This window comes from Schistocerca nitens, chromosome 1, assembly GCF_023898315.1.
Source record: "Schistocerca nitens isolate TAMUIC-IGC-003100 chromosome 1, iqSchNite1.1, whole genome shotgun sequence".
In the NCBI taxonomy this organism is placed as follows: domain Eukaryota; kingdom Metazoa; phylum Arthropoda; class Insecta; order Orthoptera; family Acrididae; genus Schistocerca; species Schistocerca nitens.
This window is the reverse complement of record NC_064614.1, coordinates 1,236,581,008-1,236,606,887: the sequence shown is the minus strand read 5'-3', so window position 1 is coordinate 1,236,606,887 and position 25,880 is coordinate 1,236,581,008. Positions and strand designations below refer to the sequence as shown.

General features: G+C 43.6%; 1 protein-coding gene across 1 annotated transcript in view; it reads left to right on the top strand.

Annotated features, from left to right (window-relative positions):
• LOC126201669 (cytoplasmic tRNA 2-thiolation protein 1) overlaps nt 1–25,394 on the top strand; it is a 44,661-nt gene extending 19,267 nt beyond the window's left edge. The window contains exon 6 of the mRNA XM_049936803.1: nt 24,659–25,394. Within this exon, the coding sequence (XP_049792760.1) occupies nt 24,659–24,870 (212 nt within the window). The 3' untranslated portion in view covers nt 24,871–25,394. The remainder of the gene's footprint in view (nt 1–24,658) is intronic.
• Nucleotides 25,395–25,880: the final 486 nt, after the last annotated feature.

Genomic DNA, 25,880 nt, shown 5'->3' with positions numbered 1-25,880 from the left:
ACAGAAATGCAGATTTACTGAATTTGGTTTTCAGAAATGTTTTCAATGTGAAAGATCATAATATGATGCAAAAATGGAAGATATTGAGTAAGTAATTGTGGAATAGAAAATCAATTAAAATTGTTCAATACAAAAGGAATATGGAGCCAATGAGAGATTTGCATGACATTGAACAGGCTACAAAAATTTCCTCCTCTTCTAGCACCAGTTTTATCATACCAAGTGATTGGAAAAAGTAGTAAGTTTACAAGAAAGATTGCTGGACTTAGGCCCTTATTATAAGCCTATATTGCTGATGTCAGTCTGCTGTAGAAAATTGACCACATTTTATGCTCACTTATTATGACCTTTCTGGAATAAACAAGAATACTACAAACTGAGATCTTGTGAAACTCACCTCTCTGTGTTTGCTCGTGATACCCAGAGGTACCATAAAGAACATTACACAGACTTTGTAACACCCCTTATCCTTCCAAATACGTAGGCCATGTTCAGAGGGCTGCACAGCAAGGTGATCGGTAGTATCTGTCATGTAATAAATTTTCTTTTCTTATATTCTTATTTGACCTTTTGTTATAAAATTGTGTAGGAGATTAAACACTTTTGTATCTCATATTGTTAAAAAAGAGTTTTAATGTTTTTAGAGAAAGCTTTTCGAGAGGTCATCGGGTGCTGTAATAGTTTTGTACACTACTGGCCATTAAAATTGCTACACCAAGAAGAAATGCAGAAGATAAACAGGTATTCATTGGACACACATATTATACTAGAACTGACATGTGATTACATTTTCAGGCAATTTGGGTGCATAGATCCTAAGAAATCAGTACCCAGGACAACCACCTCTGGCCATAATAACGGCCTTGATACGCCTGGGCATTGAGTCAAACAGAGCTTGGATGGCGTGTACAGGTACAGCTGCCCATGCAGCTTCAACATGATACCACAGTTCATCAAGAGTAGTGACTGACGTATTGTGACGAGCCAGTTGCTCGGCCACCATTGACTAGACGTTTTAAATTGGTGAGAGATCTGGAGAATGTGCTGGCCAGGGCAGCAGTCGAACATTTTCTGTATCCAGAAAGGTCCGTACAGGACCTGCAACATGAGGTCGTGCATCATCCTGCTAAAATGTAGGGTTTCACAGGGATCGAATAGAGGGTAGAGCCATGTGTCGTAACACATCTGAAATGTAACGTCCACTGTTCAGAGAGCCACTAATGCAAACAAGAGGTGACCAAGACATGTAATCAGTGGCACCCCATACCATCACGCCGGGTGATACGCCAGTATGGCGATGACGAATACACGCTTCCCATGTGCGTTCACCACAGTGTCACCAAACACGGATGCGACCATCATGATGCTGTAAACAGAATCTGGATTCATCCGAAAAAATGACGTTTTGCCATTCGTGCACCCAGGTTCGTCGGTGAGTACACCATCACAGGCACTCCTGTCTGTGATGCAGTGTAACCGCAGCCACGGTCTCCGAGCTGATAGTCCATGCTGCTGCAAACATCATCGAACTGTTCATGCAGATGGTTGTTGTCTTGCAAACGTCCCCATCTGTTGACTCAGGGATCGAGACGTGGCTGCACGATCCATTACAGCAATGCGGATGAGATGCCTGTCATCTCGACTGCTAGTGATACGAGGCCGGTGGGATCCAGCGCGGCGTTCCGTATTACCCTCCTGACCCACTGATTCCATATTCTGCTAACAGTCATTGGATCTCGACCAACTCGAGCAGCAATGTCATGATACGATAAACCGCAATCGCGATAGGCTACAGTTGAACCTTTATCAAAGTCGGAAACGTGATGGTATGCATTTCTGCTCCTTACACGAGGCATTACGACGACATTTCACCAGGCAGTGCCAGTCAACTGCTGTTTGTGTATGAGAAATCGGTTGGAAACTTTCCTCAGTCAGTACGTTGTACGTGTCGCCACTGGTGCCAACCTTGGGTGAATGCTCTGAAAAGCTAATCAATTGCATATTACAGCATCTTCTTCCTGTCGGTTAAATTTTGCATCTGTAGCATGTCATCTTCGTGGTGTAGCAATTTTAATGGCCAGTAGTGTAGTTTCCTGAGACTTTCTGCAACAGCAGAAGAAAACGTGATTAACATCTTCCTCACTGCTGCATTCACATGAAAAAGATGTGTCCCTGTTGAGGTGGTGGAGATGTTGCCAGAATCTCTTGTGATTGAACCGAAGTTGTGCCATTGTTACTATAAAGTCTCTGCTGTATCTGCAATATTGGTGCTAAGGATGTCATAGGAGATTAGGTGCCACTGCAGTACATTGTGTACCTTTAATTTCTTAAGACTGGTGCAGATTTTCATGGGTCCTGTTGCTATGAAGAATATTGTCAGGTGGCACTTCATCGTATTTCGCTGAACCAGTGTGTACAGCTTCCTTGGCTAGAGTACGTACTTTTTCATTTCCCTTTACTCTGCTGTGTGTTTTCCTCCCATAACATGATGGTCGTCTTATTTATGCAGGAAAGCTCCTGCACTGCTTCTGTAATAAAATGTACTAGATAATTTTTGGTGTTGTTGATGTCGTAGCATGTTAACAGCATCAGTGCTGAGAGAGAGTCTGATAAAATTATGATTTTCTTCTTGTAATTCTTTTTTGTATTGAAGTCCGTCTAAAATCACTAGTAGTTCTGCAGTGAGTATGGACACAGCTTCAGGGAGCTTGAATTTGCCTCCTTGATTAGTCTTGCCATCTATGAATGCACTTCCTGCCCTTTTCTTTTTTTAGACCCATCTGTGTAGATCTGCCTTGACCATGGCTATATGCTGCTAGATTGTCAGCTAAAGTTTTCTGATTCGGTGAGCTATGGCTGAATGGTCTTGATATTCTGCACCACTAAAGTGTTAGCATAGGGTGTGCTGAAGTAGCTTATATTTTGGGAAGTGGTGATGTATTTGTGGAAAGACAAAGTGTTGAATTAAAATTCTTCTTAATCCAATACCTACCTCATAGCGCTTCAGATGTCTAATCTTTGTTTATAAATTGTCATTTAAGAAGTGAAAACGTTTCAACAGAAATTTGATGGTGATTTGTTTCCTGCATAGTTCTAATGACACTTCATTTACTTCCACCAGCAAAGCATTAGTTGGTGTCGATTTGGCTGCTCCAGTACAGACTATGTGTCACAAGGCTCTGCATTGTCAGCATTACTGTTCAATCTAGTTACATCAGATCTACAATTAGTATTTCACCAAGTGCGCAAGTACTGCAGGGGATTTATGTATTTATACTGGTAGCGAAAGTTTTATTGAGTGTCAGCAGCAGAAGGATAATGCTGTCATAGTGTTCAGTGAATGGCTGAATGAGAACTGCCTTGACATATCATCTCATAAATCAGCTGTGTGCATATATACGAGACATAGGCTTAACAAAATAAGAAATGTAAGAATGGGATCCTTTATATTCCCAGTCAAAAGAGTAGCCAAGTACATAGGGCTTTACATCGACAGTAAGCTAACATGATCACATCACGTTGATATTACAATTCAAAAATGTGAAGGTGCTGTAAATATCTTTTGCCCTGTGACAGGCGTTTGCTGGAGAATGGACTCAAGAATCTGCATGAACACATATTGTGCACTAATAAGACCTTACATGGATTACAGATACATCTGTTGTGGTTCAGTAGTGCAAAATAGACTAGAGAAACAAGATAAATGCCAGTATAAAGCCCTTTGAGTTGATACATTTCAATTTGCTTCTGAGATGTATAATAACCAGTACAGTTGAGCTTTGTACATCGATAGAAGCTGTCTGGACTGTAGTCCTGAGGGACACATTCAAAACCTGTTTGATTCAGTGCCACAGTGAGTATGGGCTTGTGCTGCAGTGTAATCCTTCAACAAATATTAGTTATGGGTACTCAGTGTAGTTTTGTTGCTCTGAACAGTTTATCAAATGGTTCTAAGCACCGTGGGACCTAACATCTGAGGTCATCGGTCCCCTAGATCTAGAACTAGTTAAACCTAACTAACCTAAGGACATCACACACATCCACGCCCAAGGCAGGATTCGAACCTGCGACCGTAGCAGCAACGCTGTTCTGGACTGAAGCGCCTAGAACCGCTCGGCCACAGCAGCCGGCTAACAGTTTATCAGTGCATTGTTTGGTTGCAGGTCATATTTGGACTACATTCATTGCTTTTTGGTGATTTCTCTATGCTGCTGCTATTTTCATAAAAGTCATAGACATTTACAAATTTATTAATTCATTCCAACTTTGCTCAGCATTGCAACCAAAAATGCCAGTTACATGATAGGTCATGTGCAGTTATGTTGAATAATATTCATTTACAGTGGATCTATCAAACATTTAAAGAAAATGGAAAAACCAGTCACTTGCAGATGATTTGTAGGCAGCAACTAGGCACACTTGAGAGACTGGTAAATGTCAATAACTTACAAGATCTCCATGTTTTCTGTACTTATAATGTGTGTGTGTGTGTGTGTGTGTGTGTGTGTGTGTGTGTGTTGCCTGATCTTGTAAGACTATGTGCCTGCAGATGAATGGTTGCCTGTCCTCACTTTTGTTTGTTGTTTCCATTTGAGAATTTCCACATTACATTCTTACATCTTCATATATTTTCCATAAGCAGTAATTCACTTTTCCAAATGTGTTACCCACTTGAGACTACAATTCTGGATTTTTTTTCTCAGAACCAACTATATTTTCTGTTGTCTGATCCATATCTCTGGATATTGTCTCTGAGATGAAACATAATCTTTAGGACTATGAAAAAGTTGGCCACGGGGATCAAGAACAATCAAGGAGTATGTAACATCTGTTCACTCCTTATCCCAAAGGAAAACATGCATTTTGTAAGGCACTGTTCACACAAGAGAAACAAACCAATGTTACCTTGAATGTGCCTCATTAATCTCAACATCCTTGAGTAAGGATGGTTTTGAATGTTTGTTTGGTTTCTACGTCATAGTGATAGTGAAACGACTCATCCCAGGAGTGATAATCATAATTAACCATATAGGGAAAAGGATAGATTGCTGATCATCGTGAAGATTACATATGTAGTTGCAGACTGTCACAGTGAAAAAAGACTTACATATTTAGCTTTTGGCCAAACCTTTAGAAAAGGAAACACACACACATTCATTCACATAAGCACACACACCTCATGCACACATGACCGCCATCTTCAGCAGCACACGTTCAGTTTGGAGTGTGAGGTGTGTTTCCTTGTGCAAATAAATGTGTGTTTACGTTTCCTTTTCTGGAGAAGGCTTTGGCCAAAAAGCTTAATGTGTAACAGTCTTTTCACTGTGCCTTGTTGCAATTCAGCATGTCATCTTCACAGTGTGTAGCAATCTGTCCTTTTCCTTATGTTGTTGATATTCCAGCATGGACTTTCCATTGTTTAATCACAGTTAAGTTGCCGCTTCAAACTAACACATTAGTTCATTTGTTTCAGTTTTGAGCCTATATGAATATATGAGGCATGCTGTATTTACCCGATTGTAAGGTGAAGTTTTTCCCAAATTCATCATTCAAAAAATACATAGTCATCTTACATTCATAGATTAAGTTGAAGGTTTCATATCTACATCTACATCTACATCTACATCTATACTCCGCGAGCCACCTTACGGTGTGTGGCGGAGGGTACTTATTGTACCACTATCTGATCCCCCCTTCCCTGTTCCATTCACGAATTGTGCGTGGGAAGAACGACTGCTTGTAAGTCTCCGTATTTGCTCTAATTTCTCGGATCTTTTCGTTGTGATCATTACGCGAGATATATGTGGGCGGTAGTAATATGTTGCCCATCTCTTCCCGGAATGTGCTCTCTCGTAATTTCGATAATAAACCTCTCCGTATTGCGTAACGCCTTTCTTGAAGTGTCCGCCACTGGAGCTTGTTCAGCATCTCCGTAACGCTCTCGCGCTGACTAAATGTCCCCATGACGAATCGCGCTGCTTTTCGCTGGATCATGTCTATCTCTTCTATTAATCCAACCTGGTAAGGGTCCCATACTGATGAGCAATACTCAAGAATCGGACGAACAAGCGTTTTGTAAGCTACTTCTTTCGTCGATGAGTCACATTTTCTTAGAATTCTTCCTATGAATCTCAACCTGGCGCCTGCTTTTCCCACTATTTGTTTTATGTGATCATTCCACTTCAGATCGCTCCGGATAGTAACTCCTAAGTATTTTACGGTCGTTACCGCTTCCAATGATTTACCACCTATGGCATAATCGTACTGGAATGGATTTCTGCCCCTATGTATGCGCATTATATTACATTTATCTACGTTTAGGGAAAGCTGCCAGCTGTCGCACCATTCATTAATCCTCTGCAGGTCTTCCTGGAGTACGTACGAGTCTTCTGATGTTGCTACTTTCTTGTAGACAACCGTGTCATCTGCAAATAGCCTCACGGAGCTACCGATGTTGTCAACTAAGTCATTTATGTATATTGTAAACAATAAAGGTCCTATCACGCTTCCTTGCGGTACTCCCGAAATTACCTCTACATCTGCAGATTTTGAACCGTTAAGAATGACATGTTGTGTTCTTTCTTCTAGGAAATCCTGAATCCAATCACAAACCTGGTCCGATATTCCGTAAGCTCGTATTTTTTTCACTAAACGTAAGTGCGGAACCGTATCAAATGCCTTCCTGAAGTCCAGGAATACGGCATCAATCTGCTCGCCAGTGTCTACGGCACTGTGAATTTCTTGGACAAATAGGGCGAGCTGAGTTTCACATGATCTCTGTTTGCGGAATCCATGTTGGTTATGATGAAGGAGATTTGTATTATCTAAGAACGTCATAATACGAGAACATAAAACATGTTCCATTATTCTACAACAGATTGACGTAAGCGAAATAGGCCTATAATTATTCGCATCTGATTTATGACCCTTCTTGAAAATGGGAACGACCTGCGCTTTCTTCCAGTCGCTAGGTACTTTACGTTCTTCCAGAGATCTACGATAAATTGCTGATAGAAAGGGGGCAAGTTCTTTAGCATAATCACTGTAGAATCTTACGGGTATCTCGTCTGGTCCGGATGCTTTTCCGCTACTAAGTGATAGCAGTTGTTTTTCAATTCCGATATCGTTTATTTCAATATTTTCCATTTTGGCGTCCGTGCGACGGCTGAAGTCAGGGACCGTGTTACGATTTTCCGCAGTGAAACAGTTTCGGAACACTGAATTCAGTATTTCTGCCTTTCTTCGGTCGTCCTCTGTTTCGGTGCCATCGTGGTCAACGAGTGACTGAATAGGGGATTTAGATCCGCTTACCGATTTTACATATGACCAAAACTTTTTAGGGTTCTTGTTTAGATTGTTTGCCAATGTTTTATGTTCGAATTCGTTGAATGCTTCTCTCATTGCTCTCTTTACGCTCTTTTTCGCTTCGTTCAGCTTTTCCTTATCAGCTATGATTCGACTACTCTTAAACCTATGATGAAGCTTTCTTTGTTTCCGTAGTACCTTTCGTACATGATTGTTATACCACGGTGGATCTTTCCCCTCGCTTTGGACCTTAGTCGGTACGAACTTATCTAAGGCGTACTGGACGATGTTTCTGAATTTTTTCCATTTTTGTTCCACATCCTCTTCCTCAGAAATGAACGTTTGATGGTGGTCACTCAGATATTCTGCGATTTGTGCCCTATCACTCTTGTTAAGCAAATATATTTTCCTTCCTTTCTTGGCATTTCTTATTACACTTGTAGTCATTGATGCAACCACTGACTTATGATCACTGATACCCTCTTCTACATTCACGGAGTCGAAAAGTTCCGGTCTATTTGTTGCTATGAGGTCTAAAACGTTAGCTTCACGAGTTGGTTCTCTAACTATCTGCTCGAAGTAATTCTCGGACAAGGCAGTCAGGATAATGTCACAAGAGTCTCTGTCCCTGGCTCCAGTTCTGATTGTGTGACTATCCCATTCTATACCTGGTAGATTGAAGTCTCCCCCTATTACAATAGTATGATCACGAAACTTCTTCACGACGTTCTGCAGGTTCTCTCTGAGGCGCTCAACTACTACGGTTGCTGATGCAGGTGGTCTATAGAAGCATCCGACTATCATATCTGACCCACCTTTGATACTTAACTTAACCCAGATTATTTCACATTCGCATTCGCTAATAACTTCACTGGATATTATTGAATTCTTTACTGCTATAAATACTCCTCCACCATTGGCGTTTATCCTATCCTTGCGGTATATATTCCATTCTGTGTCTAGGATTTCGTTACTGTTCACTTCCGGTTTTAACCAACTTTCCGTTCCTAATACTATATGCGCACTATTTCCTTCAATAAGCGATACTAATTCAGGAACCTTGCCCTGGATACTCCTGCAGTTTACCAATATTACGTTAACTTTTCCTGTTTTTGGTCTCTGAGGACGGACGTTCTTTATCAACGATGCTGATGTTCTCTCTGGTAAGCCGTCAGGTATTTTATCGTTTCGCCCAAGGGGGGGTCCCTCTAACCTAAAAAACCCCCGTGTGCACGCCACACGTACTCTGCTACCCTAGTAGCTGCTTCCGGTGTGTAGTGCACGCCTGACCTGTCTAGGGGGGCCCTACAGTTCTCCACCCAATAACGGAGGTCGATGAATTTGCAACCATTATAGTCGCAGAGTCGTCTGAGCCTCTGGTTTAGACCCTCCACACGGCTCCAAACCAGAGGACCGCGATCGACTCTGGGCACTATGCTGCAGATATTAAGCTCAGCTTGCACTCCGCGTGCGATGCTGGTTGTCTTCACCAAATCAGCCAGCCGCCGGAAGGAACCAAGGATGGCCTCAGAACCCAAGCGGCAGGCGTCATTCGTTCCGACATGTGCTACTATCTGCAGCCGGTCACACCCAGTGCGTTCAATAGCTGCCGGAAGGGCCTCCTCCACATTACGGACGAGACCCCCCGGCAAGCACACCGAGTGCACACTGGCATTCTTCCCCGACCTACCCGCTATTTTCCTGAGGGGCTCCATAACCCGCCTAACATTGGAGCTCCCTATAACTAATAGGCCCGCCCTCTGTGACTGTCGGGACCTTGCCGGAGAATCGGCCACTGGCCCAACAGGCGAGGCATCCTGTGGTGGCTCGGAAACGATGTCATCACCACTAGGAAGCACCCCGTACCTGTTGGAAAGGGGTAAGGCAGCTGCCACGCGGCCAGATCCCACCTTCGCCTTTCGGCCAGGCACGCGCGAGCCCACCACTGTCCGCCATTCACCCTGGAGTGATGGCTGACCGGTAAGATGCTCACTGCCGGAAGACGCAGCGACATCAGGGGTTCCATGTGATTCCAAGGCCACCGAAGTAGGCATAGGTCTCACCACAGTTGCCCCAACGCCACTACGAGCCGACGCCTGCGCCTCGAGCTCGATGAGCCTAACAGACAAAGCCTCCACCTGCCCCCGAAGAGTGGCCAATTCTCCTTGCGTCCGCTCACAACAACCACAGTCCCTACACATGACTATGTTTACCCTACTCTATACGGTGACAAATTCCCAAGATAATCTTCTGATGAGCTACTCTGATAATCAAGAAACACTCACTGAAATACGAGACGCGAAAACTACGCTAGGTTTTCCCAGAAAAACTATTTAAAAGCTAAGCGCAGCAAATAAGTACAAAATAAATTTCTCTCCTAACGATCAAGAACTGTTAGTTTCTATGCAGAGCAGATAAACACTAATAGAATCCCTTCCTTAGTGGAAGGTCGTAAACAAAATGCAAAATAAACGCTTTATACAAACAGTACTCGCTGCTGCTGGTCCTCTCGCTCTGGCTGTCACAAGACAAAGTAAGTTTTATATACCAAAGTAACACTTTGTCAGTTTAGTACAACAAACCATACTAAAAGCAATGTGTTTTGGAAAGGTCTTTAATGTGCTGTATCATTGAAACTGCGCACTTTCATAAATGCAAGTATAAATACAAAAACCTACAAGTATGGCATTATGTTAGCATCATATGCAATGAAATAAAGATCGTGAGTGCCTGATTTGCTTCTGTTAACCAGTCACAGAACAGGACATGTGATCTCATGAGCCAGTCATATCATAGAACATTATGCAAGTAAAATTAATAAAATAAGGAGGGTTGATATTTCATATTGAAGGTATTCTAAATCTGCAACTACAAGAAAACATTTCACAAACTGCAATCAGGTCGCAAATAGAACAGTGATCCATACAGTGTATAATAAATTTATTAATTTCCGTCTGTGATCACGAACTTGTTAGGCCTTCAGACTACCAGTTTTGGTGAGCAGTGGCCATCTTCAGATTTTAAAAACAAGTCCTAATATAGGGAGACACAGTTGAAAGTAGCCCCCAACCTCTTGGTATTGTGAATGCGATATTCAGCTTCTGAAATAAAGTAAACAGCTACAACAATGGACAGTTTTATGCAATAATCGATTCTTAAGCATTCTTCTGTCAGTATTTCAGTTTATTTCATCAGTGAAGTTAGACATTTCTCTTTGCGGTCTGCAAAATGATTTTCTCGATAGAAGAAAGAATTGAAATTGTGAAAGCATATGTGAAACAGGTCCACTTACGGAAACTTGAAAATTTTTGTGGTCAAGTATCCAGATAGAAGACTATCAGTAAAGAGAGCAATACAGAGTCTGTATAAAAGCTAGTGTATTTATGGATCTGTGCAAAATGTAAAAGAACAACAAATTCCTTCAATTCTCATGCCAGAAGTTATTGCAGACATTCACTGAAGAATTATTCAGAGCCCAAAGAAGTTTACATGTATGTAGGAGGAGTTGCAAGTGGATATTGAAAAGTCTTAATTTGAAGCCATATTGTGTGATGGGTGTGCAGCAATTATGGGAGAATGACAGTTAGAGATGAGAAGATTACCACACATGGCTTTTGAATAATATCAGCTATGGTTTGTTAGACCCTTTCCATTACATCGTGAGTGATGAAGCATGGTTTCATCTTTCAAATCCTGTGAATTCACAGAACACGAGGTACTGGGCAACGGAGAACCCTAACACTATGTATCAGCAACCGCTCCATAATGAATAAATTGACGTTTGATATGGTGTACAGGAATGCATGTTGTTGAACCAATATTTTTTTACACTAACCTCACACAGTCGCATATATGGAAATCTTTGATACTTTTGTGTTCAACCCACTGAATGTGAAAGACAATGTTGCTTCTTTCTGCAAGATGGGGCAACATGCCACACGTCTAAGTCATCCCTAGAATGCGTTCATGATTTCTTCACTGAGGAATGGACTGTCAGCAAATATTTATGGCCACCATGTTTGCCGAATCTAACAACATGTCATTTTTTTGTGATTACGTAGGCTTTCCCGGCGTAATAAGTCTTGAAAGTCTCTTCGGGTTTGCTGCTGGATCCTAAAATCAACTTGACTCGATATTTCGGCGACCCAACTGGTCGCCATCTTCAGGAAAATGCTGCTTCTGCTGATGAGTCCCGCTGAGAACTGATGCCAGGTTGCAAATCGACGTCCATATACAGGCACCATTCAGTACACAGCACATGTGCCGCCCATCATGGTTGCTGCCTTCCAAGACAGGGAGGTGGCGCCGCCCTTAGTGAAACACTGCTGGCAACGATATATCGCAGTCAAGGCCACACCGAAGAACGTTCAGTTTTGATGCGAGATAATACAGGATTCCACGTCTTGCTAAGAGGAAACCCATTGTCTCGGTTGATTAAATTATCAGCCAACCAAATTTCAATCACCTCTTTATAGACACTGTTCCAAAAACCGGAAATGTTGGCAACTACCACAGTTTCATCAAATTTCATAATGTGTCCCTCATTTAGGCAGTGTTCTGCTACTGCTGATTTTTCCGGCTGTTGTAGCCTCGTATGACGGCGATGTCCCACACACCTTTCATGCAGTGTGCGAATTGAACAGCCAATATAAGCTTTCCCACATTGACACGGAATTTTGTACACACTGGGTTTCCTAAGCCCCAAATCATCTTTCACAGAGCCAAGCAGAGCCCTAATCTTAGAAGGTGGACGGAACACACTCTTAATGTTAAAATTCCTTAAAATTCGTCCAATCTTAAACGATAAGCCTCCAGCATAAGAAAGAAAGACCACAGATCTATGTTCCTCTTCATACACCTCCGGAGATGATCCAAACTCCATAGCCCGACGAATCTGCTTCTCGGTGTATCCATTTTCCTTAAAAACAGCCATCAAATGCTCAAGTTCTTGGGTTAAGCTGTCTTGGAAGGCAGAAACCGTGATGGGTGGCGCATGCACCGTGTACTGAACAGTGCCTAAATATGGACGTCGATTTGCAACCTGGCGTCAGTTCTCAGCGGGACTCAGCAGCAGAAGCAGCATTTTCCTGAAGATGGCGACCAGTTGGATTGCCGAAATATCGAGTAAAGTTGATTTTAGGATCCGGTAGCAAACCCGAAGAGACTTTCATGTCATTTTTTTGTTGTGCGGGTGCTTGAAGGACAAGGTCTGTGAAACAAGTCCACACACAATACAGGAACTGAAAACAATATTAGCCATGAATTTGCTGCCATTGATATCCAAACTTTACACTGGCTGTATCTGACTATGCTTAGAAGAGCACAGCTGTGTGTTGGTGTTGCATGGAGTCACTTTAAACATCTTGTATAAATGTATTTTTCACTGTATTTTCATTGTAAATAAATGGTAAGTCCATCTCAGCTCTTGATTTCTGTAAATCACTGCATTTCCTTTATACTTAACATGGACTGCTCTTATCTGCAGCACCCTGTATAATGGAGCTGTGGTGGCATCGTCAAAAAATAACACAAAAATAGCTGAGCATCGTCACACAAATCTAAAATACGATACATATTAGAGTCATCTTGTTAACAGTGCTACTGTTAATAGCAACATGTTCGTTACAAACAGTAGCGCTGTTAACAAGATGACTGAAGTATGTACCATATTTTATATATATGCAATGATGCTAAGCTGATTTTGTGTTTATCTTTTGACAATGCCACTATGGCTCCATTATACTAGGATGTGTTTTCAAACAGATGTGAAGATGGTCTTTGCTGACTGAAACTGGTGGTCTGAGGACCTGACAAGTTTGTGATCATAAATTTATTCTTAAAAAAAAAGTGTATTTCATCATCAAATGTGTTTCGTTTTATTGAAGTAACGGAAGATTATAATGTGGCTTGTTTTCTAGATTGAAAAACAGTTCATTACAAAAGATGCTGAATTTACTTACAGTATTTTATGTCCAATTTTTGCTCATGTCAGAAAAGACCATCTGCTTGCATTTTTCAAAGTATTCCTTTGTTTGGCACTGTTGATTCCAGCCTAACCCCACATTACTTTGCAGAAGTATGCATTCCTTGATGTAACACACAACAGTGCAGCACCACGTGCCAGACTTTCAGGGAACCAAGACAGGGAAGGTTTCATGATTTGGAGCAGCAGGTTGTTCAGTATGTACAAGAGAAATGCAGTGAAGGCTTCCTGGTTACTCAATAAATTATCCTAATGGAAGCACTGGAGATGAAGAGTTTTTTAACTGCCTCATCGAATTCAAATCAAGTACTGGGGCTGGTGTGCAAGGATGACAAAGAGGGCAGGGATTAAGTTACGCACAGGACTACACTAGCTCAGCAACTTCCGATGGTGTATGACGAAAAACCATTTGGTTACCAGTGCCATGTAATTAATCTCAGGGAAAGGCATGACTGTTGGCTAGGTCATATGGACAACATCGATCAGGCACCTATTTATTTTGATATGCTGTCAAATGTTATTGTCGATGTGAAGGGCATTAAAAGTATTCGTATAAACACATATGGTGATGAAAAGGCCAGAATAACAGTAATGCTTGGTGTTGTAACCACGACAGGAACGGTCACGGGGTGTCCGCTAATGAAAATGCGGTGTGACCAAACGGGAGCGGCCCACGAACGGGAATTGAAGTACAAGCATGACAACAGACAACCAAGCAAGACACTGAGATTAACAACAAAGTATTAAGCAATGGGGTCACAAGAGATAACCTCATGAAATCAAAACAACGTCCACTCGCGAACGGGAAGTAAGCACACACAACGTAAACACAATGTCTTAAGCAAAATATCAACTGACTCAACGCAAATACCAGGCTGCCTCGCTGAGTGAGAGGCAGCCTCCTAAATACACAACAGGGTATGTCACTATTGGCCACTGGGACCACATGCTCCACAGTGGCACCCTCACATTAGACTCGGGGCCAGGAGCATGCGCAGCCACGACTTACAGCGCAGAGACCTCTAGTGGTCATCAAGTTCCATGCTGTCTGGCGCAGATTCGAAACCCGTGGAACTCAGTACCAGATCCCTCCCCCCTTGAAACTTGTGTGTAGGGGCAAAAACGCCCCAGACAGAGCCGCAGGGTTGGCAGATGGGAGAAGACCCAGGCTCGGCAACTGCCATTGTCGGGGAGGAAGGCACGTCCAATGTGTCCATGATGGCTGACCCAGAGGGCGGAACATCAGAAGGAGCCTCCGAGCCACCTGGGGCAAGGAGGGCCAGAGGCATGCTCACAGGGAGGCAGCAACCGGGGGGCAGTGGTGGCGACTCGAGGACCACGTCAGTACCCGAAGGAGGTAGTGGAGGAGGAGGTGGTGGCGGGAGTCCTGCAGGGGTACGCAGGTGGAGCTGGTTATGATGGTGGCACTCCAACCTTTTCGACATCTGCACTGACGTCACACGCTGCCCATGGGCTGCGAGAACTGTGGCAGGCATCCAACCCGCCTTGCTGCCGTACACATGGGCCCATACGGCTGCATTGGGGGCGTAGCGCTGGGAAGGTGATGGCATCTACAAATGGAGCAGGGTCTGCGGCTGTCGCCCATGGAGGATCTCCGCCGAACTGTGTCCGTCAATTGGCGTGGTGCGATATGTGCTCAAGAACAGGGTGAGGGCCGACATGGTTGGAGATGTTTTGACTGCCTTTGTCAACTGTTGTTTAAGTGTGTGGACAAGCCTGTCCACTGTGCCATTGGAGGAAGGGTGGAAAGGCAGGCTATGGATATGTTAGATACCATTGGCCTGACAGAAGTCGTGGAAGGAGGATGCTGTGAATTGGGGGCCATTATCAGAGACCAGTGTGTGAGGCAGGCCCTCAATAGCAAGAACCTGGGCCAGGGCCATGAGTGTGGCCTCTGTGGTGGTGGATGGCATGCAGATGACATATGGGTATTTGGAGTAGGCATCAACAATACGTAACCACATGGACCCAAAAAACGAGCCCGCAAAATCAAGATGGATGCGATCCTAGGACTGGTGAGGCAGAGGCCAGGGTGCGAATGACTGAGGGGGGGGGGGGGGGGGGCGGGCTTTGCCCGGTGACAGGCACATACAGTGCACCTGCAGACTAGGTGGTCAATATCGCCATTGATGCTGGGCCAATGCATGTGCCGGTGAGCCAAAACTTTCGTGCGAGACATACCCCAGTGCCCGCGGTGTAACAAACTGAGCACATGATGTCGAAAATCCGGAGGGATGACCATCCGATGGGCATCAGACTCCATGGCCAACAGAAGGACATCATGGAGCACGGAGATCCTGTAGGACAGGTGGTGCCAGGGGCTGAAGTCGGTCCGCATCCGACGAGTAATATAGGAGGGCCAACCGTGGACCATGTACCGGAGAACCTGCCACAAGACAGGGTCTCGGTGTGTAGCTGTGGCAATGGGAGCAGCCATAAGAGGCAGACCGTCCATTGAATCCTGGCGGGCGGAATCAGTGTGAAAGCAGAGGACCTCCTGTTGGTCAAATGCATGATGGGAGCCTGCTGGGAGACGTGACAAAGCGTCCACATTAGCATGGTGGGCAGTGGGCTTATACAGGATGGTGTAAGTGTAATTCCGTAAAAATAATGCACAGTGCTGGAGACGTTGAGCCATCCACTCTGGAAGTTGAGAGTGGGGTCCAAAAAGTGTAACTAAGGGTTTATGGTCCACCAGGAGGGTGAACTTGGCCACAAAGAGACAGATGTGAAATTTTTGGATGGTAAACACTATCGCCAGGGTCTCCTTTTCAATCTTGGAGTAGTTCTGTTGTGCTGGGGTTAATGGTTTAGATGCATAAGCAGTGTGCTGTTTTGAGTCATCGGTATTCTGATTGATGTGCGAGGACTGCTCCAATGCCATATGCCGACGCATCAGCTGCCACAACCAGGGGGCGATCCAGAGAGAAGGGAGTAAGGCAAGGAGCGGACTTCAGCATCACCTTTATATAGAGAAAAGCCTGGTCACAGGAGTCCAATCAAAAGTCACCCCTTTGCGACGCAAGTGATTGAGGGATTGAGGAATGGAGGCAGCTTGGGGTAAGAGCTTCAAGTAATAGGTAACCTTGCCCAAAAACACCTGGAGCTCAGATAAGTCCTTGGGACGAGGAAGGGCCTCAGTGGCCGCGACATTGCAATCCAAAGGGCGAATGCCATCTTTGCTAAGGCCTAAGTATTCCACTTCCGGTTGAAAAAAAAAAGAAAAAAATATATATATATACAATTGTCCAGCCGATAGCGTAAACGTGCAGATTGCAGAAAATGAAATAAGGTGCTGAGGTTGTGCAAATGTTCCTGGCAGGAACACCCGGTGACCAAGATGTCATCCAGATAATTCACACAGGCTGGGATAGGCTGCGTAAGCTGCTCCAGGAACCGCTGGAAAATTGCCGGCACCGAAGAGACACCAAATTGAAGGTGCTTGTACTTGTATAATCCAAAAGGCGTGTTGATAACCATGATGTTCTGGGAATCGGCATCCAAGAGTAACTGGTGGTATGTCTCAGCCAGGTCGATCTTAGAAAAGTCCTCGCCCCCCCCCCCCCTCCCCCCCCCCCCTCTCCCGTAAGCTTGGCGAGAAGGTCTTCCTGTCGGGAAATTGAGCATTGACAGTAGCACCGAAGTCCCCACACAGCTGAACGGACCCATTAGGTTTCCGTATGACCACCAATGGTGTCACCCAAGCACTGTATTTCACAGGCTGTAGGACACCAGCAGCCTGGAGCCGATCAAGTTCGCGCTTGACTGCTGGCCATAAGGCCACTGTAGTGGGTCTGGCCCAGAAAAAGCAAGGCTGTGCATCTGGCCAAAGTGTGATGTGTGCCTGAAAATGTGAAGCATACCCGAGATCTGTTACAAACAATGATGAAAAGCCAAGCACAGATCGTCCAAGTCCTGAAAAAAAAAAAAATAGCCATGGAAATGACCTTAACTTAATCGGAAATTGAAAACCCAAACAGTTGAAATACGTCTAGGCCAAAACTATTCTAAGCCAACAGATGGTTGACAACAAACAGGGTAGGGAGCTGGGGAACACGTTTGTACATTGCCTGTACGGCGAACTGCCCACGAAGGGGAATGGAACCATTGCCATAGGTGACCAAACACCGAGAGGGAGGTGACAAAGCAGGGGAGCCAAGGCGGGTATATGTCACAATATTAATCATGGAGACGGTGGCCCCAGTGTCAATCTGAAAACTGACATCTCCAGTAAAAAGGCGGAGTGTGAGGAATAGCTTCTGTGCTGATGGGTCCTCCAGCAGGACAACTGATTGCCCTTCAGCGGGATGACCGATTGCAGAGCATGTACTGTATCCTGAGGCCCAGTAGGGGCAGGACAGGAGCGAGTTAAGTGACTAAGACAAACAGATTGGATGTGACCCTCCTTCTCACACAGTGTGCACGTTTTCCAGTGGTGGGGGCAATCATCTCGAGAGTGTGCGGTAAGGTACTGTGGGCAAGATGGAAGCGGGCTGTGCGACCGTCGACAAGGGGCGACCAGAGGCCCTGAAGCCATAGAGACATCGAACAAAGAGGAGTTCCAATGGCACTGGCCTCTGTAGGCCAAGCCACGTCTACATCACGAGGGTGGAACCCACAGAGATGCACCGATCGCTGCCACTTGCGGCCGCACAATGAGATGCTCGTTAGCCACCTGAGCAATTTCAAATGAGTGGGCAATATGGAGAATCTCTTCCAACGAGGGTTAATCGAGTTTCAACACCGCAGTGTGGACCTCAGGATCGGGAGCCAGCAGAACCACCACATCCCATATCAGGGAGGCCACATACAAAGCCTTACACTGCTGATTGCTGCATGTAAAATTGCATCAACGACTGAGACCCTGCAAGTCCGTGACCCAAGAATGATATGATTGACCAGGCTGTTTATGACACTGGTGGAACTCCAACCGAGAGGTGACTACATTGAAGTGCTGTGAATAATAGTTTGTCAGCAAAAGGCATATTTCCTGGAAAGAGAGAGAGCCACAGGATTGGACAATGGTGCAAACCTGCGGAGAAGAAAGAATGTGTCTGGGGAGGCCCAAGACATAAACAACGACCACTGCAAGGGGTCATATGTGACTTGAAAAGCTGTGAAATGTTGTTTCAGCTGATGTAAGTATGTTTCCCAGTCTTCTTTAGTGTCATTAAATGGTGGGAATGACGGCGGACGTGGGAAAGCATCAGACACCTGAGGACTTGGAAGCTGCTATTGTAATGCGTCCCGGGCATTGACTTTGTCCGTTAGCAACCGCATCGACTTTTGTAAGATGTCTAACTGGAGCTGCTGCAGCTGCATGAGCTGCTGATGTTGTCCCAGAAGAGAGACCAACTTAGTCTCCATGCTAACAACTACTACTGTTTACCTCATCGCCAAAATGTTGTAACCGTGACAGGAATAATCGTGGGGTGGCTGCTAACGAAGACATGGCAGGACCGAATGGGAGCGGCCCGTGAACAAACAAGACAGACGAACGAAAATGGAAGGACAAGCGCGACAGACAGACAACTGAGCAAGACACCAAGATCAACAACAAAGTATTAAGCAATGGGTTCACAAGAGATAAATTCATGAAATCAAAACAACGTCCACTCATAAATAGGAAGTAAGCACACACAACGTAAGCACAATGTATGTAAGCGAGATATCGACCAACTCAATGCGAATACCAGACTGCCTCGCTGCGTGAGCCTAAATACACGGCTGGGTATATTACTATTGGCCGCTGGGACCACGTGCTCCACAGTGGTGCCCTCACATTAGACTCGGGACCAGGAGCGCGTGCAGCCATGGCTTACGGAGCAGAGACCTCTAGTGGTCATAGAGTTCCATGCTGTCTGGCGTGGATTCAAAACCCGCCCCGGCTGCCCCATTGTAGCTGGTTACCAAGCCCCCACAGAACGTATCTCTGCCTACGTAGATCAAAACCTTCAACCCATTACGTGCAGTCTCCCATCCTTCATCAAAGACACCAACCACTTTCTCGAAAGCCTGGAATCCTTAGCCAATCCGTTACCCCCAGAAACCATCCTTGTAACCATTGATGCCACTTCCTTATACACAAATATCCCGCACGTCCAGGGCCTTGCTGCGATGGAGCACTTCCTTTCACGCCGATCACCTGCCACCCTACCTAAAACCTCTTTCCTCATTACCTTAGCCAGCTTCATCCTAACCCACAACTTCTTCACTTTTGAAGGCCAGACATACCAACAATTAAAGGGAACAGCCATGGGTACCAGGATGGCCCCTTCGTACGCCAACCTATTCATGGGTTGCGTAGAGGAAGCCTTCTTGGTTACCCAGGCCTGCCAACCCAAAGTTTGGTACAGATTTATTGATGACATCTTCATGATCTGGACTCACAGTGAAGAAGAACTCCAGAATTTCCTCTCCAACCTCAACTCTTTTGGTTCCATCAGATTCACCTGGTCCTACTCCAAATCCCATGCCACTTTCCTTGATGTTGACCTCCATCTGTCCAATGGCCAGCTTCACACGTCCGTCCACATCAAACCCACCAACAAGCAACAGTACCTCCATTACGACAGCTGCCACCCATTCCACATCAAACGGTCCCTTCCCTACAGCCTAGGTCTTCGTGGCAAACGAATCTGCTCCAGTCCGGAATCCCTGAAGCATTACACCAACAACCTGACAACAGCTTTCGCATCCTGCAACTACCCTCCCGACCTGGTAGAGAAACAAATAACCAGAGCCACTTCCTCATCCTCTCAAACCCAGAACCTCCCACAGAAGAACCACAAAAGTGCCCCACTTGTGACAGGATACTTTCCGGGACTGGATCAGATTCTGAATGTGGCCCTCCAGCAGGGATACGACTTCCTCAAATCCTGCCCTGAAATGAGATCCATCCTTCATGAAATCCTCCCCACTCCACCAAGAGTGTCTTTCCGCCGTCCACCTAACCTTCGTAGCCTCTTAGTTCATCCCTATGAAATCCCTAAACCACCTTCCCTACCCTCTGGCTCCTACCCTTGTAACCGCCCCCGGTGTAAAACCTGTCCCATGCACCCTCCCACCACCACCTACTCCAGTCCTGTAGCCCGGAAGGTGTACACGATCAAAGGCAGAGCCACGTGTGAAAGCACCCACGTGATCTACCAACTGACCTGCCTACACTGTGACGCATTCTATGTGGGAATGACCAGCAACAAACTGTCCATTCGCATGAATGGACACAGGCAGACAGTGTTTGTTGGTAATGAGGATCACCCTGTGGCTAAACATGCCTTGGTGCACGGCCAGCACATCTTGGCACAGTGTTACACCGTCCGGGTTATCTGGATACTTCCCACTAACACCAACCTATCCGAACTCCGGAGATGGGAACTTGCTCTTCAATATATCCTCTCTTCCCGTTATCCACCAGGCCTCAATCTCCGCTAATTTCAAGTTGCCGCCACTCACACCTCACCCGTCATTCAACAACATCTTTGCCTCTTCACTTCTGCCTCGACTGACATCTCTGCCCAATCTCTTTGTCTTTAAATGTGTCTGCTTGTGTCTGTATATGTGTGGATGGATATGTGTGTGTGTGCGAGTGTATACCCATCCTTTTTTTCCCCCTAAGGTAAGTCTTTCCGCTCCCGGGATTGGAATGACTCCTTACCCTCTCCCTTAAAACCCACATCCTTTCGTCTTTCCCTCTCCTTCCCTCTTTCCTGATGAGGCAACAGTTTGTTGCGAAAGCTTGAATTTTGTGTGTATGTTTGTGTTTGTTTGTGTGTCTGTCGACCTGCCAGGACTTTCATTTGGTAAGTCACATCATCTTTGTTTTTAGATATATTTTTCCTACGTGGAATGTTTCCCTCTATATACTGCCTGCAGAGCATATCTTTAAATGCAGAGGAAAGGGATGGATGACAAATGGCCCGACTGGTTGGAAGTTGTTTGGAACAGTATACCAAGCTCTTCGCTTCGCTTAACATTAGGAAAATGTTGATGCTGTGTTATTTCAGGCGACACCTTACCCAGGAAGTTAAAGATCTTATAGCAATGAACAACACAGACCTGGTAATAATTCTCGGTGGTATCACCTAACAACTGGGTATTGTTGTGAATAGGCCTTTTAAGGTTCATCACTGACAACTTTACAGTGAGTGGCTTCTTCAAGGAAACCCTTAGCATCCACACTCGGCCAGTGGATCCTTACTGCCCAGGGAAGAATCTCAAATGAATATATTATGAAAGGATTCAAAACTGCTGCATATTGGATGCTATGGATGGCCCAGAAGATAACATATTATGAGAGGAGGCTTACAAGTGAAAATCGTGATGCCCATGATGATGATTACAAATATTGGTACCACATAGATAGTACTGTAAGCAAACAAAGAAGTGGAAATAAAAATTAAGATAAATCATTTTTTTGTTTATTTCATTTCTCCTTTTATTATGTCAAGAAATGACATAAGTTTAGACTAGATGAAATGTTAATTGTTTTAGGGAGATACTTTACATTAATAAAACACAGATTTTGATTAGTCAGATTATGTTAAAAATGAAGCGTTCCCAAGGAGCCTCTTAAAACAAAAGGGGCGGGGTATTGTTGTATATTCAGGGTCATGTTATAATCAGATAAATACAATAGATATCCTGTGCAGGTGCTTCATTGTGTCATTGTCTGATAAAAATTGCCAGTGGGCACTGCACAACAGATTTATTTCTTCAGGAATTTTATCAGTGCTCTTATGATAGTTTTGATTGATTGCCTGCTGAAGATTTGCCTTTCACTTTGAGAATGGGTAGGTCATGATAAGGTATCTGTTCATTTAGTCTCATTTATGAATCATGAAATCTTAGTTTATTCAAAACCATTTCTTTAATGTTACTGAAGCACAACAGTAGTATTAGTTACAATTTTACCAGCTGAAAAATGAATTCTGCACAGACCATTTGTTCCTTTTGTAATAGACACCGAAATAATTGTTAGTCACTACAAGCAAGACATGTAAACTGTTACCAAGTCTGAACAACTTCTCAAATCTTAAAAGGGGGCTCGAGCCAACAGCTGGTAATGTAAATTACAGATAGACAATATTCACATATTCTGTTGCAGTAATGTTTATTCTGGCTGCTCATCCCAGCTCCTGTCATTATGTGATGGAAACAATTTTCATTGTGCAGTCCTAAAACAGATCTCAATTTCCTAGTTCACTCTTTATTACTGAAATTTATGCGATAAAAGGTTCTTCAATTCTCTTGTTGTTTGACCTGAACATTTCTAAAAATCCTGTCCCATTGACGGGAAGAACTGAGGGATGTCACTTATTGTCAAGCCTCTTCTATTCTTTCTATTCTCTGTGTGAATATCTAAAATACCTGTGGGTCATATGATTATTATTGTAATGAACAGAATTTAGCAAATACCTCTCATCATAACTTGAAATTAGGTACAATTATTACCACAATTATTGATCATTTTCATGAATTAAAATTTTATGTGTTGGTATGACAGTTGTATGGTGGTATAAAATAAAGTAAAATGGAATCAGAATGAGAGGAAACAAATGCTTTTTATAAAAGACTCAATTTTCTCAGTGAACTGCAGTAATGAACACTCCTTACATATCATACTCACTGCACTCACCTTCAAATTATTGTTACTTTATCTATCATCTCCCCTTCTTACAAGGGAACCTCCCCATCGCACCCCCCTCAGATTTAGTTATAAGTTGGCACAGGGATAGGCCATGAAAAACTGAACACAGATCAATCAAGAAAACAGGAAGTAGTTGTATGGAACTATGAAAAAAATAAGCAAAATATACAAACTGAGTAGTCCGTGTGCAAGATATGTCACAATAAGGTACCTGTTCACTGAGGAGCACCGTGGTCCCGTGGTTACCGTGAGCAGCTACGGAACGGAAGGTCCCTGGTTCAACCCTCACTCGAGTGAAAAGTTTTAATTTTTTATTTTCAGACAATTATCAAAGTTCATGCACTCAGACATGATCAACTTTGCTCTCCAAAATTCCAGGACATGTTCAGATTTGCTTGGACACATGCAGGATTTGACAGTCTACACACGGAAAAAGAAAAACTTGAAAACGTTAAAAACGTTTGTTTTGACAGAGCACAGGGAAAACTGTGCGACTGTGAAACTGTTGCATTCATTTGTTGCCGTTTATGTGACAAACTCAATGTTTTCATCACTTTTTTGGGAGTGATTATCACATCCACAAGAAAACCTAAATCGGGCAAGGTAGAAGAATCTTTTTACCCATTCGCCAAGTGTGCAAGTTAGGTGGGTCGACAACATATTCCTGTAATGTGACGCACATGCCATCACCAGTGTCGTATAGAATATTTCAGACGTGTTTTCCTGTGGAGGAATCGGTTGACCTATGAATTTGCAATCAAATGTTTTCGGTTCCTATTGGAGAGGCACGTCCTTTCGTCTACTAATCGCACGGTTTTGTGGTGCGGTCGCAAAACACAGACACTAAACTTATTACAGTGAACAGAAATGTTAATGAATGAACGGTCAGATCGTAACTTTGCGAAAATAAAGTAAGTAAAATTTTTGCTCGTGGGAGGACTCGAACCAAGGACCTCTCGTTTCGCAGTTGCTCACTCTAACCACGGGACCACGGCGCTCTTCGCGTTACATAGTCCTAGATGTTGGATATGTTACACTTGGACTACTCAGTTTGTATATTTTGTTTATTAGTTCCACACAACTTCTTCCTGTTTTCTCGATTGATCTGTGTTCAGTTTTTCAAGGCCTATCCACTGTGTCAATTTATAACTAAATCTGAGGGGGGTGCGATGGGGAGGTTCCCCTGTTAGACACAGAAAATGAACTCCAGCATGCCATTATAAGTTATATTATTTACATATCTATAAAATTTATCATTAAATGTGAAATTTTTCAGAACACTAAGGAAAGAAATGTTGACAGCAGGAGAAAGTAGTTTCACTACACATCTACTGTTTACCTCGTATACACAGCAGTCAGATCCATCAATTGATTCATTGTGGTCCATAGATTCCATCAAGAGGGAGAACCTTCTAGGGATGTGGAATGAGTATAGGTGCATGTTAACAAAAGACAAAATACTGAAAAAAGTTGCTACTTTGAAAAGAAAATTCTGCTTTCTCTATTATCATATATAACTGAGCCATATGTTTGTAGCATTTAATTTGCGTTAATGTAATACAACTGAGTGATATTGCTAATTGTAAAATATTGATTTGCTGTTTTGAAAATTATTTGACTTTTATCCTGAAATTGAATTCATAGTTTCTTTTACATTTTCCATTCAGGGTACTAATGTGTGTTAATTTAATTATTTCCAGGTGAAAGTCTCTCTGTCCGTGAAGGCATACGAATGCCTGAAGTTGGCAAGTGTTCTCGCTGTGGATATGTTTCAAGTCAGGAACTTTGCAAAGCCTGTGTCTTGTTAGATGGACTCAATCGTGGGCTGCCACGATTGGGTATTGGAAAAACTAGTAAAGTTAAAGAAGCTCTTGAGCGAGAAAAGAACAAGGTAGCAGCAGATGATTTTTGATCAGTACTGACGTGGAGATATTTCAGAGAATTTCAGCAGAACCACCATAATCCAAAATAGCTAAAGAATAGTCTTTGTTGGAAAATATATGTATGAAGACAGGTCTCAACTTCTGCTGTGAGATGCTGCTGTTCTGGTGTGACGGCCTCTGTCCAGTATGTCATGTAATATAATGCAGAAAAATGTTTTTGTGTGAAAAAGCAACAAAATAAAAATTGTTCGCTTTTCAAGTCAGTGCTGATTTTATTTCCAACAGATAGAAACCAAAAATCATGTGGTATGCAAGAAGGCTAGCCGTAAACAAAAGGAGGGAAGAAAATTTCAGTGGCATGTGTCACTATTAAATTCACGAACATTAATGCTAACTAATTTATAAGGAGCTTGTGTTCATTTTTGTAATTAGTATGTGTAAACTGAGGTGTTATGTACAGAAATATTTATAAATTTTAAACATTTTGTTGACCATTTCAGTATATTGTACCTGACAAGGAGGAAATAATAAAGCAGCAGAATTTCTTCAGTTATTGTTCCAGTTCTTTACTGGTAAAAATATAAATCTGGAACATCCTTTCATCTTTCCCTGTATATATATATATATATATATATATATATATATATATATATATATATATATATCAAATGATTGAAGCGATTTCATAAATTCACTGTAGCTCCATTCATTGACATATAGTCACGACACACTACAGATACGTAGAAAAACTCATAAAGTTTTGTTCGGCTGAAGCCGCACTTCAGGTTTCTGCCGCCAGAGCGCTCGAGAGCGCATTGAGACAAACCGGCGACAGGAGCCAAGAAAGCGTATGTCATGCTTGAAATGCACCTAAGGACATCACACACATCCACACCCGAGGCAGGATTCGAACCTGTGACTGTAGCAGCAGCATGCTTCCGGACTGAAGCACCTAGAACCGCTCGGCCCCGGCAGCCGGCAGCCAAGATGTGACATTACTCCAGAAATCATTGCAAAAGTGCACACATTGATCATGGAG